This window comes from Mustelus asterias, chromosome 13, assembly GCF_964213995.1.
Source record: "Mustelus asterias chromosome 13, sMusAst1.hap1.1, whole genome shotgun sequence".
NCBI lineage: Eukaryota > Metazoa > Chordata > Chondrichthyes > Carcharhiniformes > Triakidae > Mustelus > Mustelus asterias.
In genome coordinates, this window is record NC_135813.1 from 64,038,734 (window position 1) to 64,054,835 (window position 16,102).

A 16,102-nucleotide genomic window follows, 5' to 3' on the forward strand; every position below is an offset into this window, starting at 1 on the left:
AGCTACATTCACAGCGACAGGGGCTCGTCGTTCATGAGCGATGACTTGAGGCAATACCTGCTCTCATACGGGATTGCCTCTAGTAGAACCACGAGCTACAACCCTAGGGGTAACGGACAGGTGGAACGTGAGAATGCTACAGTCTGGAAGGCTGTCTTACTGGCGTTGAAGTCAAAAAGCCTTCCAGTCTCCCGTTGGCAAGAGGTGCTCCCTGATGCGCTCCATTCCATACGCTCACTCCTGTATACGGCAACCAACGCTACTCCCCATGAGAGGATGTTTTCATTCCCTCGGAAGTCTTCCTCGGGGACCTCATTACCGTCTTGGTTGACGTACTCAGGACCTGTCCTCCTGCGGCGACATGTAAGGGCCCGCAAGTCCGACCCGTTGGTCGAACAGGTCCATCTCCTCCACGCCAACCCTCAGTATGCCTATGTGGCATACCCTGACGGGCGAGAGGACACAGTCTCGATCCGAGACCTGGCGCCAGCAGGGGACGTGGAAACCCCTGTCGCTCCCATATCCCCTGTTACAAACCCGATAACTCTTGTTTCCCCTCCAGACACGGCGCGGGCAGCATCGGGACCATTAGTTAACCCTTTTACTCCCGTGTACAGCTTGCCTGAGTCCAGAGGATGGTCGCCACTTCAGGGCGTGTCGGAACTCCATGGATTACCATCACCTCAGGGTCAACCGGCCCGTGAGTCTGTGGAGGAACAGTTGGACATCGCCTTGGGGAGAACGCCACCGCGAGTGCCTACTCCGGTGTCATCGCCGGTATTGAGGAGGTCACAACGACGGTGCGGTCCCCCTGACCGTCTGAACTTATAGACTGATGACAAATTATTCTGTTTTTTTTGTACCCCGCCGGCCTTTGTCTTCAAAGGAGGGGTGAATGTGGTGAACCATCGTTGGTTCCCACTAGATAGTACTGAGCCAGGGTCTGGCCAGTACTACAAGTATGTATATATGTTGCTGTTGGGGTTAGGGATGGGTTGTTCTACTTGTTGCTGTTGGGGTTAGGGTTGGGCTGTTACACCTTGTATTATAGTTATTGTGGTACATCCCAGTCGGGCTCCGCCTCCTGGGAGAGGTATAAAGGTCTCTGCTCTGTCTGGGACCCCTCAGTCTGGGATCGTGTATATAATTAGTAGCTGCCTTGTTACAGCAAATAAAAGCCTTTATTTCCTGAGCATCAAGCCTCGTGTGTGATAACGCGCATCACCACCTATCCCTGACCTTCTATTCTGCTCCACATTCTCCATCTCCCTCTCCAACTATACAATCCATCACATTCCTACCCGTCTTTAGCTCTGAAGAAGAGCCGTGAGGACTCAAAACATTAACTCTGTTTCTCTCTCCGCAGATACTGCCAGACCTGCTGAGATTTTCCAACATGTTCTGTTTGTATTTCAGATTTCCAGTATCCACAAATCTTTGGTTTTTATTTTACTGACCGTTTTCTTGTTGAGTGCCCCATGAGCCTGGGCCTGATTCTGTTGGTGGAGAGCCGGGGGTGGGTGTGGGGTGGGTGTGGGGTGGGGAGGGGGGAGTGTTGAGCAGCAGGGAGAGTTATTCAATTCTCTGGAGGATCCAGAGATTTTCTCATCCAGGGCACATGGGATGACAGGCCCACCTGATCCCTTTTGGTGGACTGGTATCTGCATCCAACCCCCATCCAACAAGGGTATGTCCACATTTCCTGGACACCGGGTACTTCCACCATTCTTGGCGCTCATGTTGCCCCGTGGAAGTTAGACCTTCACGAATGCTCAACATCTCTCTCCTGATCCATGTTTCCTCCTGATTCTGGTCCAAGGAGGAACAACAGAAACGCAGTAAATACTCTTGGCTGCTGGGATGATAACTCGAGACTGAGTTCGATATTAATGAAAGCGGTTTTGTTGAAGCCTCGATGTAATATTGGAATGGTGGATGAATATTTTGTAGTCAGTCACACACAGTGGAAGATATTTTATTTTGCAACTGGTGTAGTAAATAATAGTGAATGGATTGGGAATTGGGAGTGGTTGCAGCAGCTGTGAATAGGCTGCTAAGTGAATGTGACCCTTTGTCCCCTGGTCAATAAACCAACAGCTTTTTCATTGTTATTCAGGGTTCAAGATTAACCCCATTGTCCTGTGCTGTTGCTTTGACATCTGATACAATCAAAGCTGGTGTTTGACACATCTTCAAGTAACATGGATGCCTTTACAATCCTTCTGATCTTTATTTTTCTATTTGCCATGTCACAATGAGTGAACGTGGCTGCATCCAGCAGGTGTGTAGACTTCTGAACTGTGACTTGCATTGTCTCACGGGCAGTTTCTCCACGAGGAGACTTGGGCCAAGGTGAGACTTCCACCTGCTGCGCCAATGTGACCAGTGGTGGGCAACTTGCAGCCCGGGGGCCCATCCGGGTTCCTAGCGCGACCCAGCAGACATTTTGTTGACTGTTGTCAACATTCCGGTGATTTCCGTCCTTGTAGTTTTTTTTCTTAAGATGTGACTGAAGTGATACACGCATAAAGCAAGGGCAAGTGAAGTGAGGTGGGTGCTGATTGCTCACAACATTGACTCTGAGAGCCGTGCGCTCCCGCTGTGTCCAAAATGTAAATATTTCTTTTGCTTTTACCATTTGAACTTGATGACAGTTCTATTGATATATTAAACGATTCAGAATTTTCTATAACTTGTTGTGAAATATTCAGCATGTATTAAGTGCACTTAATCTTATTCATGGGGACACGGTTAGTGAACAAGCCCGATTTCAATCTTGCGGCCCACTGAGATGAAGGAGGGCCACTCACTAGCCGAGGTTGCCCATCACTGCTATAGAAGTAGAGAAAGAAAGCACCTGATTCCTGGGTAGATCTTCAGTCAGGTGTTCACTACAGCTGTGTATGGAGGAAGAGGCACATTACAGGTGGAAGAAGGTCCTCAGTGGTTTCATCATGTTTAACAGAAGGCTCTGAATGAGTCGTGGCCATTGTTGAAGCGGACAGGATTGTGGGGGAGGGGGGTGGGTGGGAAGGTTAGGTGGAGAAGGGAGAGGGGGGAGTGATGAGCACCAGTGAGAGAGAGGGAAATTTAGCCACTATCAGGCCCTCTCCTCCCCTCGGCGGCCATCTTGCACCAACCACAGACAGTAATGTCTCCTCTCTTTGGCGAAGCAGATTGGTGAGTTTCTCCAGCTCCATCTCTTGGATCATTCAAGAATGAGATGGCCATTTTCCCTGCTGGGGGAAAGAGGAAAGAATATTCCCAGCAGCAGTTTCACACTTTCAGCAAATATATAAAAATGAGGTGAGCATTTTACTTATTCACCAGTGATCGACTTGCCAAATTTGGGATCCATTGTTTGATCTGGATGTGGCCAAACAGGCCACCAAAGATGGTGATTGCAAAGCATGATGGGATAGGATGGCCAAGTGTGTGTAAAGACTGAGACAAACAGGCTGTGGCCCTAAATGAATACTGGACTGAGATAAGTGGGCCGCAGCGTTAGACATCGGGAATAGACAGGAAATAGGTCATCCCGAAGACAATGGACATTCTCTGGTCAAATACTTATTTACCAGACAAAGGGGCATCTTAACCCCTTGTTTGGGAGGGAGTATGTAACCTATGTGCCTCCATCACCCACAGGCATGGCTTCTTTGTACACACCCCGAAACTGGTGTGGCAGCACCCGTTTGGACTCCATCGATCATGGTGGTCGAACCCTGATCGATTGATTGGTAGTGATCGAGGATCTGCCCTAAAGGGTGGAAATAATCCAAGGATAAAGGTGCTGTGCAACACACTACCAGCAGAGGCCACTCTAGAGACCAACCAGCGTGAAGGACGACCCTGGACCATCCAGAGGAGAAGAAGGAAGAACAGATTAGACCCAGAAGAAGAGGATCAGACCAGACCAAAGACCAGACCATACCGAGGTGACTGCAGAGACCAACACGTGGACACAGGCCAATATCTGCTTGGGTACTTATCAGTCACTCACAGTTAAATCAAAGTCCAGCGTTAAGTTTGAATCTTGATTGTCCTGTGAAAGTAACTAACGTAACTAATATTAATTGTGTGAATGAATAAACGTTATTGTATTAACAAGAAGTCGACTCGCAGTTCTTTGTCCACCGTACAAAGGTTAAAAACACACTGTATGGCAAGACACAACGTGGGCTACAAGGATCTAGGCCACGGCACTGACTTCAGTTCACACTCTGCTTCTGGAAACTGTCAGGAAGCTGTAAACACCAGGAAAGAGCCTGAATCCGCTAGTGCCACTCGGAAATCAGTCACACAGCCGTGCAGGAGAGAATTTCCCACCGTCTGATTGATCCGACCTTTCGAGAGTGCCAGTGCTGAAATCATAAAGCTATTGTACAGTAACTCATGGGCACTGGGCTCATGAACTATTAGAATGTCTTGCTCTGTAATGTAGTCGTGCTACTTTAGTTCATTTCGACTTTTGTTAAGTGTAACATTGAATGAAACAAATGTTTGACATTGAATCATCATTCTGCGTTCGGTACATTGACAGCTCACTGATTTCTACCTGAGCAGAATGGAGTGAGAATGGAAACTGTTGTAAAGAGAGAACTTTAGAAATGGACATGATACTTACAATATTGATACCACTCAGCTGCATCCCTGCACTGACAGCCACGGCTGTTAAGAGCTGGCATCGTACCATTTTGTCTCTGACTAGCTGGAGAAGGTTCCTTTTGCTTGCTCCCTGCATCTGTGCCTGTTCCGCCATCATGTCTTCAACCTCCTCAGTGAAATCGCCCGTACCCCACAGTTTCTGAAGAGCTTCGAGGAAGAGAAACAACAAAAGGTGATGGATTGGAATCAGTGCTCCTCTCAATAAGGGGAGTTGCACATTGAATAATGAGTTGGTTGGGTAATTGGAGCAACATGGCGGTTTATCAATGGTCTGTGTGAATTTGCCATTTGGGCAGACACATGGCAGATACAATTTAACACTGGTAAACTGCCCAGAGATAAATAACATGCAGGAAAGGATGAATAGAATGGAATCAGTACAAACAGTCTTGCAAAGGCACTGGGAATAATGGAGGATACGCCACTTTCAATGTCTGGCCCATACAGTAAAGCAATGAAATAATATAATGTTGGGATTATGTTTACAGAACAGTGCCTACATTATCCAGTGTTACTTTAAATCCAGTGTTACTTTGAATCAGTTATGTTAAGCTAAGGCCTCACAGCGCTAGGGACCCGGGTTCAATTCCCCGCTTGGGTCACCATCTGTGTGGAGTCTGCATATTGTCCCCGTGTCTGCGTGGGTTTCCTCTGGGTGTTCTGGTTTCCTCCCACAGTCTGAAAGACGTGCTGGTTAGGTGCATTGGCCATGCTAAATTCCCCCTCAGTGTACCCGAACAGACGCCGGAGTGTGGCGACTAGGGGATTTTCACAGTAACTTCATTGCAGTGTTAATGTAAGCCTACTTGTGACACTAAGAAGTACATAAATATATTCAGAATGCCACATTCACTTGCACACCATGTCACAAGGTAAGATGAAAGCAGTGGAATATAAGGGCCCATTACTCAAAAATGGATGGTAAATGTCCCCCATGGTTAAATGGCCAGATGTTCCTCTGGATGGAACCGTAACCGATGTTGGGTCAGGTGGGACCTGAGACAGAGACTAATCCAAAATCTGGAACCAGGGTCCAAGGGGGCACCACCACTCCCTCAGCAAAGAGGGGCATCCTCCCCCTCGCCACAGGTCACACCCCTGCTGCCCACACCATGCAGGCATGAGGGTGACCTGACCTAACCCCCCCCTCATCCCTTACACCCATCCCCCCTCCCCCCTCAGATCCCCACCCAGCCCCCTTCCCTCTCAGATCCCCACCCAGCCCCCTTCCCTCTCTGACTCCCACCCAGCCCCCTTTTTCCCACAGACCCACACCCAGCCCCCTTCCCTCTATGACCCCCACTCAGCCCCCTTTCTCTCACAGATCCCCATTCAAGCCTCCCTTTAGACAGTGCCAACCATGCATGGTTCTGGCACCCTGGCATGATGCTTTGGGCCCTGAGTGGGGTCAGGGAAGTAGGTCCAATGACCATTTGCCCCTCTGTCATTGCAAGGCTGCAGTGGAAGGGTACTGGGGGTTGAGTGGGCTCAGGCTGGAGGCAAGAGCTTGACCTCACCACTCTCCCCCGGGATGGGGATCTCGTGGCTAGACTGCACCTGCTAGCCCTGGCAGACCTGAAGATTATCCTGGCATGGTGAATTCAGGCAGCTCTGTGATCAATATCTTCATTCCTACCTGTCAGCTGTAAAGATGTGAAGTGATCTAATCTCTAATCTCCATGCCCCCTGGTCACCTGGCAGGATTTTAAATCATTGCAGCCCTCCAGTCTGCAGCAGAGATTTCCCTTTCTCTGTCATAAGCTGCAGGAGTGAGCAGACCCCTTTGAAGTCATCTAATGGAGAGGGGATATCAATTTCACTGCGGGGGGGGGGGGGAGGGGGCTTCTCTACAGCTGTTCACTCGATCCCAATGTATTCACATTGTGTTTATTTGAAAGCTCTGAGCTTTTCTAGAAAACGGAATCTTTGAAATCCTCTCTTTTCCATTGAAAACCTTTGACCTTTTTCAATTCCATAGGGCAGTGCTTTGAAATAGGCTTTGATTGACAGCTCAATGGATTTCTACTCCGCCTCCAGGCAGCTGTGTTTACTTACCTTTCCCTCCATGCTTTAATACATCTCAAGTACCCCCATTGTTCCGAAATGTAATGTTTACAAAGACTCTGAGCCTGATTGACAGCTGTGGTTTCTTCAAAGGGAATAAGGTGGTTTCACTTCCTCTTTTGCAAATCACTTATTCCCTTGACATTGAACACACTGTACAGTGTGTGATATCTGATTGGTAGCTACCAAATATACTCCATTTGAAAAATAACTTCAGCACAGGTAATAAAAGCAAACACAGGTGAGGGTCAGTGTGTCAGAAATATTATAATAACAAACCACTGGTTTACTTGGAAAGAACAACTATGTCAAACTGAGGGGCAGCACGGCGGCACAGTGGTTAGCACTGCTGCCTCACAGCGCCAGGGACTCAGTTCAATTCCCGGCTTGGGTCACTGTCTGTGTGAAGTTTGCACGTTCTCCCCATGACTGCATGGATTTCCTCCGGTGCTCCGGTTTCCTCCCACATTCCAAAGATGCATGGGTTAGGTTGATTGGCCATGCTAAATTGCCCCTCAGTGTTAGGGGGTTAGAAGGGTAAATAAATGGGGTTATGGGGATAGGCCTGGGTGGGCTTGTGGTCGGTGCAGACTCGATGGGCCAAATGGTCCCCTTCTGCACTGCAGGGATTCTATGATTCTATGAACATCTTCCACTGGGAGCTGACCTATATTTGCACTTACCATCAATGCACAGATCTCGATTTCCTTTCTCCATGAGTAGGTATCTGGGGCTCTCGGGGAGCCAGGGCAGGATGATGAGCTGTATCAGCGCAGGCAGCCCACTGAAGGCCAGCAGTAAGTGCCAGGTACTTTCATCGCCAAGAATTTGCCTGGGGCAGGAGTGCAAAATAAGGTTAGGTCATGAAACAGAAACAGAAAATGCTGCAAAATCTCAGCAGGTCTGACAGCGTCTGTGGGGAGAGAACAGAGCCAATGTTTCCAGTCTGGATGAGCCTTCATCATTTCAGATTCCAACATCCGCAGTATTTTGCTTTTATATTCAGGTTAGGTCATGGTCTGGCTCTATAGTGAGCCAGAACCACCTCCAAAATACATTCTACTGCTCTACACCCAACACCACCTCCGGACTTCCCAAAAGCAGCAGTCACTGGTACTCAGGACTCGAGCCTAATATTCACATACCCCAACTCACACACCTCCCAAAGGCACAGACCTCACAGACAGCTCCCCCTGCTTTCAACTATTCAGCTATGGAAGGCACATCACCTAAACACAGTGCAATACAATGACTGATAATCTCCCCTCTCTTGCATGTGACACAAAGCTAGGAGGGAGGGTGAGCTGTGAGGAGGATGCAGAGATGCTTCAGTGTGATTTAGACAGGCTGAGCAAGTGGGCAAATGAATGGCAGATTCAATATAATGTGAATAAATGTGAGGTTATTCGCTCTGGTAACAATAATAGGAAAGCAGATTATTATCTGAACGGCTATAAATTGAGAGAGGGGAAGAGAGTTACACAAGGCCTTGGTGAGACCACACCTGGAATATTGTGTGCAGTTTTGATCTCGTTATCTGAGGAAGGATGTTCTTGCTATGGAGAGAGTGTAGTGAAAGTTTACCAGACTGATCCCTTGATTGGTGGGACTGATCTATAAGTCAGTTAGGCCCATATTTGTTGCAGTTCAGAAGAATCAGGGGCATCTCTTGGAATATTATAAAATTCTAACAGGACTGGACAGGGTTGATGCAGGAAGGATGTTCCAGATGGTGGGGGAGCCCAGAACCAGGGGTCCCAGTCTAAGGATATGGGGTAAACCTTTTAAGACTGAGATGAAGAGAGATTTCTTCATCTGGAGAGTGGTGAGCCTGTGGAATTCACTGCCTCAGAAAGCAATTGAGGCCAAAACATTATGGGGGTGATTCTCCCAGCCCGCTGCACTGCCGTAGCAAACCCAAAATCGGCACGGAGCTGATTTCAATATTTAAAATGCAATTTCAATGTCATTAGCGGGCCCGGGACTGACATCTCCGGGCCCAATAACATCTCCCCCCACCACCCCTCCAAAACCCCAACCCCGGCCAGGAGTAGTCCACTCCAGCAGGGTTTAGAACTGCTCCCCACAAACAGGGAACAAGCGGCCTGACCCTGCTGGAGCGAACAGATGTCAATGAGGCACCCCCAGAAGGTTGGGGGTAAGGTGGGGTGCCCCCTCGGCAGTGCCAGTCTGGCCTCTTGGAACTGTCCAAGGGGCACCCCAAGGGAACGGGGCCAGAGGGGCAGGCACTATGAGGGTGTGCTCGATGGGGGAGGGTCGCGTTGCCGCTCTGCCTTTGGGATCGCTGGCAGGGGGAGGCAGGATGGTGATTGGGGCTGGCACTCTGGGTCGGGGGGAGGGGCTGCCGGTCGGGGGGTCAGGTCTGTCGGGGGGGCGGGGACATTGGGGTTGGCCCGGGGAGGTCCAGGAGGCAGCGAGCAGGGGGTGGGATGGGTTGAAAGGCCAACGATGGGAGGTTGTGCGGTTGGCCAGCAGTGCAGGGCTACAGTGCATGCACCCATCTCGGCACTGACAGGTCAGCGCATGAGCAGTGGCCTCTCCAGTGGGAATAGGTCCTGCTCCCCGATGTTCAGCGGGAATCACGCTAGGGCACTCTGCATTGCTCAGAGTGTGGGAGATTTAATCTGAAAATCCCACTGAATAAAATCCCGTTTTCACACAAATTGGAGACTTGGAATTTCTTTGGGAGAATCCTGCTCTATCTTTTCCAGAAGGGATTAGATATAGCTCCCGGAGCTAAAGGGATCAAAGGCTATGGGGAGGGGGGGGTGAGTGCGGGGGGGGGGGGGGTGCGGAGAGGGAACAGGTGACTGAGTTGGATGATCAGCCATGATCATAATGAATGATGGAACAGGTTCAAAGGGCCAAATGGCCTGCTCCTATTGTGTAGGGCAAGGTGTAAGTAACTGCATAGTGCAAAGCAGAGCCAGACGCCTGCTAGGGGAGACTGTGGCACAGGGTTCCCCATGGCAGAGGTCAGTGTTGCCCAGATCATTCAGGATGTTCCTGCTAATGGCCCATCCTCGAATCCCATCCCGTCCTTATCCAGCTGCCCAGCATGGCGTGCAAGCTGCAGCTTGTGTCGCCATGGACCTCTCGCTCTCCTCACCCCCACCCCTCCCCCCCCACAACCCCCATCCCTTCCCTCACCCCAAATTTCCCCTTTCACTTCTCTACTGTTAGATATTCAAGAACTAGCACCTGGTCAGCCTGGGCAACCTCATGAGGAAGGGCCAGAGTTACAGCAGAGCTGTGATGAAGAGTGACACTTGCAGTCACCTGCTCCGATACGGGCACTGCACATATAGGATGGTATAGAGGTAGCATCTGCTCATGGTGAGTCACCAGGTACATGGACTGGTCAAAGGTGATGGCACAGTTCACGTGCCAGTTCTCCAGAGGGCACAGTTGCAGATGGGATGCAGGAGATTCTGATGAGGATTTCAATGGGGTGGAATACAGCACAATGCTGGTGAACATACGCACTGAATGCATTGGCAGCCTGGCCAGATTATCCACCGTCACTGTTAAAGAGTCTGGAGGAATCCAGCCCCAACACAGCAGAGAGCTCTGAGCCAGGACCCCATCATTTCCACCATGGAAGCACTGACTAACTCTGTGACGGCAGCCGTGAGCCCAACTGTGATGAAGGGTGTGGTGGCCAATGTCTCAGGTTCCATTGCAGCACAGCAGAGACCATCTAACACCTGAGTGCTGCAGAGGAATGAGCTGCAGGTCACTGTTTGCTGATGTACATCCCAGCCAGATGCTCTGCAGGCTCAGATTGCTACCGTATGGCTATGGATATGAGTACTCACAGAGGCTCTCACAGCAGTCCTGCAATCTGTGTGTGCTCCAGCACATTCCCCCTATTGCTGAGGCTCCACCCTGTACCAGTGACCTTGGCTTCATAGAGCATGAGCCTCCTGCCCCCTCTCAGGAAGGCAACATTTGTGTTCTGACCATCGCCGCTCTAATGTGGCCCTTGCTGTTGCCTCTTGGCCAGTCCACCCAGACTCGATGGGCCGAAGGGCCTCTTCTACTCTGTATGATTCTATGATTCTATGAAGTTGGTGGAGTGGGCAGATAGGTGGCAAATGAAGTTCAATGCAGAGAAATGTGAGGTGATGCATTTTGAGAGGAAGAACATGGAGAGACAATATAGAATTAGGGCTAAAATTCTACATGGGGTACAGGAGCAGAGGGAGTTGGGTGTATTTGTGCAGAGATCATTGCAAGCGGCAGGACAGGTGGAGAGAGAAGTTAATAAAGCATATAGTATTCTGGGCTTCATTAATAGGGGCGTAGGTTACAAGAGCAAGGAGGTTATACTGAATTTACACAAGACACTAGTTGGACCTCAGCTGGAATATTGTGTACAGCTCTGAGCGCCACACTGTAAGAAGGACGTGAATGCATTGGAGAGAGTGCAGAGGGGGTTTACAAGAATGATTCCAGGGATGAGAAACTCCAGTTATGAGAATAGATTAGGACTGTTCTCCTTGGAAAGAAGGCGGAGAGGAGATTTGATAGAGATGTTCAAAATCATGAAGGGGCTGGACAGAGTAGATCGGGAGAAACTTGCCGCTCGTAAAAGGATGAAGAATGAGAGGGCACAGATTTAAGCTGATTTGTAAAAGAAGTAAATGTGATGTGAGAAAAAACTTTTTCATGCAATGAGTGATTAGTGTTTAGAATGTACTGCCAGGAAGTGTGGTGGAGGCAGGTTCAATCGAGGCATTCAAGAGGGTATTAGATGATTATTTGAATAGAAACAATGTGCAGGGGTATGGGGAGAAGGCAGGGGAATGGCACTAAGTCATAATGCTCGATTGGAGAACCGGTGCAGACATGATGGGCCAAATGGCCTCCTTCTGCACCAGAACAATTCTGTAATAGCGCCTGTTGCACATATCCCTTTGCCTAGCCTTGAACAGGCCTGATTTTGTTCAGCCCTGAATGTTATGATGTGCAAGGTGCTCATCCAGGTACTTTTAAAGGATGTGAGGCAACCCACCTCCATCACCCTCCCAGACAATGCATTACTTGCCTATGTCCTTTTGAAGTTCTACACTGTCCTCCTCACAGTTTAAAATACTTCCAAGTTTTGTATCATCTGCAAACATTGAAATTGTCCCCTGCCAGCAAGATCTAGATCATTAATATATAACAGGAAAAGCAAGGACCCCAATACCGACCCCTGGGGAACAACACTACAAACCTTTCCTCAGCCGAAAAATATCCATTGACCATTGCTCTCTGCCTCCTATTATTCAGCCAATTTTTTATCCATGTTGATACTGTTTCTTTTACCCTATGAGCTCTAACTTTTCTCACAAGTCTGTTGTGTGGTGCTGTATCAAATGCCTTTTGGAAGTCCCTGTACATCACATCAACAGCATTACCCTCATCAACCCTCTGTGATCTCTTCAAAAAACTCTAGCGAGTTAGTCAAACACGATTTCCCCTTTAGAAATCATGCAGCCTCTTCCTAATCAACCCACAATTTTCCATGTGACTAATTCTATCTCGAATAATTGTTTCTAGATCTTGTCCATCACTGATGTTAAACTAACAGCTCTGTAATTGCTGGGACTATCCTTACAACCTTTTTCGAACAGGCACGTAACATTTGCAATTCTCCAGTCCTCTGACACCAAAGGGAATGCATGAGGCTAAATAGTTGGGATTTGTACGGAATGCTGGATGCTTTGTTGGATAAAGTTGCTATGGACTAATTATTTTGCCATCAGGATTATGGGCAAGAGGGGCCAGTGATGAGCTTGAAGAGAGGGAAGGAGAGTTGTGAGCATCTGGGGTTTTATTCATGGGAGCCAGCGTCAATGATCAGACTTCAGTTTTCAGCCAATTTGATTCATTCCTTGTGATGAAGGAATGGCTGAAGGAACTGGATGCTGCAAAGGCCCTGACAACATCCTGGCTATAGCACTGAACACTTGTGTTCCAAGCTTTTCCAGTACAGCTACAACTCTGGCATCTACCCAGCAATGTGGAAATTGCCCAGCTAAATCCTGTCCACAAACAGCAAGACAAATCCAACCCGGCCAATTACCACCAATCAACCTACTCTCAGCAAAGTGATGGAAGGTGCCATTGACAGTGCTATCAAGTGGCACTGACTTAACAATAACCTGTTCATTGACACTGAGTTTGGGTTCTTCCAGGGCCACTCAGCTTCTGACCGCATTACGGTCCTGATCCAATTGACAAAAGAGCTAAACTCTAGAGGTGAGGTGAGAGTGACTGCTCTTGACAACAAGGCAGCGTTTGACTGAGTGTGGCATCAAGAAGCCCTGGCAAAACTGGACTCAATGGCAATCAGGGAAAACTCGCCACTGATGGTTGTGGGAGGTGGATCATCTCAGTCCCAGGACATCTCTGTAGGAGTTCCTAAGGGTAGTGTCCTAGGCCCAACCATCTTCTGTTGCTTCATTAATGACCTTCCCTCTATCACAATGTCAGAAGTGGGGATTTTGGCCGATGACTGCACAATGTTCAGCACCATTCACAACTCCTCAGATACTGAAGCAGTCGTATCCGTATGCAGCAAGATATGAACAATATTCAGGCTTGGGCTAATGTGGCAAGTAACATTCACACCATACAAGTGCCAGTCAATGATCATAGAATCATAGAATAGAATCACAAAATCCCCACAGTTCAGATGTACCCAATCCCACTCAGGTCCTATTCCCGTAACCTTTATTTATCCTGCTAACATCCTGACACTAGGGTCAAATTAGCATGGCCAATCCACCTAACCCGCACATCTTTGGGAGGAAACTGGAGCACCCGGAGAGCACCTGACACGGGGAGAAAGTGTAAACTCTGCACAGACAATGACCCGAGGCTGGAATTGAACCTGAGAACCTGGGTGCTGTGAGGTAGCAGTGCTAACCACCGTGCCACCGTGCCGCCATATCCAACACGACAGAATCTAATCATCTTGACATTTAATGGCATCACCATCTTTAAAAGGGGAGGTATTCCTGGGAGAGCCTGGGTAGGAAAGGCCTGAAAGCCTTCCTCCTCCTCCTCCCCCTGTGAACAACTTGTCTTCCTCGCTTCCTCTGCTGCATCTCTCTCTGCTGCTACAGCCTAAGGTTGAGCTGCAACAATGCTCCCAAACTGGGAGCAAGTGGTGAACTCCCAACCCTTGTAATTGTAACTAATGCCCTTCCCAGCACCGCTCACTGCAGACTTTACCAACTGCTATCAACTCCTCCAAACATCCAGAACACACTCAGCAACTGCCAACAGAAAGTAACAAGCAACTAAGCTGCAAACTGTTAGTGATCCCTCTAAATAGCACTGATGGGGGTGAGGAGTCACTCTGCTAAAGACATGTACAGCTGTGCATGGTTATAACAGGCATTAACTAGAGCAACAAGATCACAAATACTGACTTGGGCGTCAAATCAGTGTTACCTGCTGATCGACATCAAGTTTTTTTATTTATTAGTCACAAGTAAGGCTTACATTAACACTGCAATGAAGTTACTGTGAAATTCCTCTAGTCGCCACACTCCGGCGCCTGTTCGGGTCAATGCACCTAACCAGCACGTCTTTCATACTGTGGGAGGAAACCGGAGCACCCGGAGGAAACCCATGCAGACATGGGGAGAACGTGCAGACTCGCACAGGCAGTGACCCAAGCTGGGAATCAAACCCGGGTCCCTGGTGCTGTGAGGCAGCAATGCTAACCACTGTGCCAACATACTGCCCCATGGTGTGCCAGTCCTGCATACTTCCAGTGTGCACACAGTACACCTACACTAACACTCTGACTAAGATACCATGCAGTATGAGGCATGCTGGATGTGCTCAGAAGCAACACCAACACCGTTTTTCTACCGAATAACATCAAATCATAGTGGCCCAGTGGTTACCACTGCTGCCTCACTGCTGATTCACAGCCGGTTCAATTCCCGGCTTGGGTCACTGTCTGTGCGGAGTCTGCACATTCTCCCCGTGTCTACGTGGGTTTCCTCCGGGTGCTCCGGTTTCCTCCCACAGTCCAAAAGATGAGCGGGTTACGTGCATTGGCCATGCTAAATTCTTCCTCAGAGTACCCGAACGGGCGCCGGAGTGTGGCGCCTAGAGGATTTTCACAGTAACTCCATTGCAGTGTTAATGTAAGCCGACTTGTGACACTAGTAAATAAACTTTAAACTTTACAGAGCTGAATTTCCATCCATAGATTTCAATCCCAATCAATCACAAGTGTTCAGTGCCTGATCTGCAAGTGTAGAAGTGGCACACATTTCTCCGCAGTTGGTTGGTTAGTTTAGCTACACTCACGGTTCAAACTTTACCTGAGTCCAACCACCAGCCCCATCCATTTGCCAAAGGCAGCGAATACTGCACGGGTCATACACACGGCGCCTCGAAGATTCTTTGGCGCTATTTCCCCGAGGTACAGGCCATGAGCCACTAATCCAATGCCTTTTGAATAGAAACAGGACAGAGAACATGCATCAGTAACAATGACGAGAGTTAGTTAGACTCTTGCAGGCGAGCATCGATTGTGTTTAGAAGCATTCAGCGGGATTGAATATGGTCGAGCTCCATCTGTGAGATTCAGGAGAACTTTCTCACTTATCACCCTGGTGTAAAAGTGAACATTACGATTCACAAAGTCGGCTTTCTGGCCCTTGAGAATCCACTCCAAGTTGTGATTTTGTGAGCAAGTCTCTACTTTTCCAAGAAACTACTTCTTCCTCTTGCTGGTTTCCCAGTGTCCTGTGCTGCTGCTGTGAAATTTGCCACCTCAGGGTGTCTAACTTACCTGTCTGACCACTGTCTGACCAATGTCTGACCAATGTCTGACCAATGTCTGACCAGCAGTGGGCATCTGCCCATGGCAGCACGGTTACCATACAGAGTACCAAGAATATAAAGCTGCGTTCTCCCCATGGTAGAATGGGCACTGGGGTCAGATTAACACCCATTCCCAGTGGGCGCGTGACCCTCCAAATATAGCAAATTAAGTGGTTTCCTTTAAGTGTGGTATATGTGTCAGATATACGATTAACTTCAATGTGAATAAATATTCTCCATGTATGGAATCAAATTCCCTTTCTGAGAGCGCATTCCAGTTCAGATTCTTGTTTGTGAAAAATTTCTCCCATTTCCTCTCACTTTTTTCCCAATTCTTAAATTCCTTTGCCCTGTGGTTACTGGCCCACTCGCCGGAGAAAAGGTTTCGCCAAACTTACTCTATCAAAGCCTCGTGAATGAATAACATTAATAATTAAAGCTTTTCGCAACAAAAAATAAGGAAAATTTCAGCCTTGTTGCCTTTCCCTCCTCCTCCCATCTTGTCAGT

General features: G+C 48.6%; 1 protein-coding gene across 1 annotated transcript in view; it reads right to left on the bottom strand.

The window, feature by feature from the left end:
• Positions 1–16,102, bottom strand: part of LOC144502265 (solute carrier family 2, facilitated glucose transporter member 11-like) — a 55,150-nt gene that overhangs the window by 20,620 nt on the left and 18,428 nt on the right. The window contains exons 5-9 of the mRNA XM_078226088.1: positions 15,090–15,219; positions 7,416–7,564; positions 4,628–4,815; positions 2,216–2,509; positions 1,637–1,809 (exon numbers count right to left, since the gene is read on the bottom strand). Of these exons, the coding sequence (XP_078082214.1) occupies positions 1,637–1,809; positions 2,216–2,509; positions 4,628–4,815; positions 7,416–7,564; positions 15,090–15,219 (934 nt within the window). The remainder of the gene's footprint in view (positions 1–1,636; positions 1,810–2,215; positions 2,510–4,627; positions 4,816–7,415; positions 7,565–15,089; positions 15,220–16,102) is intronic.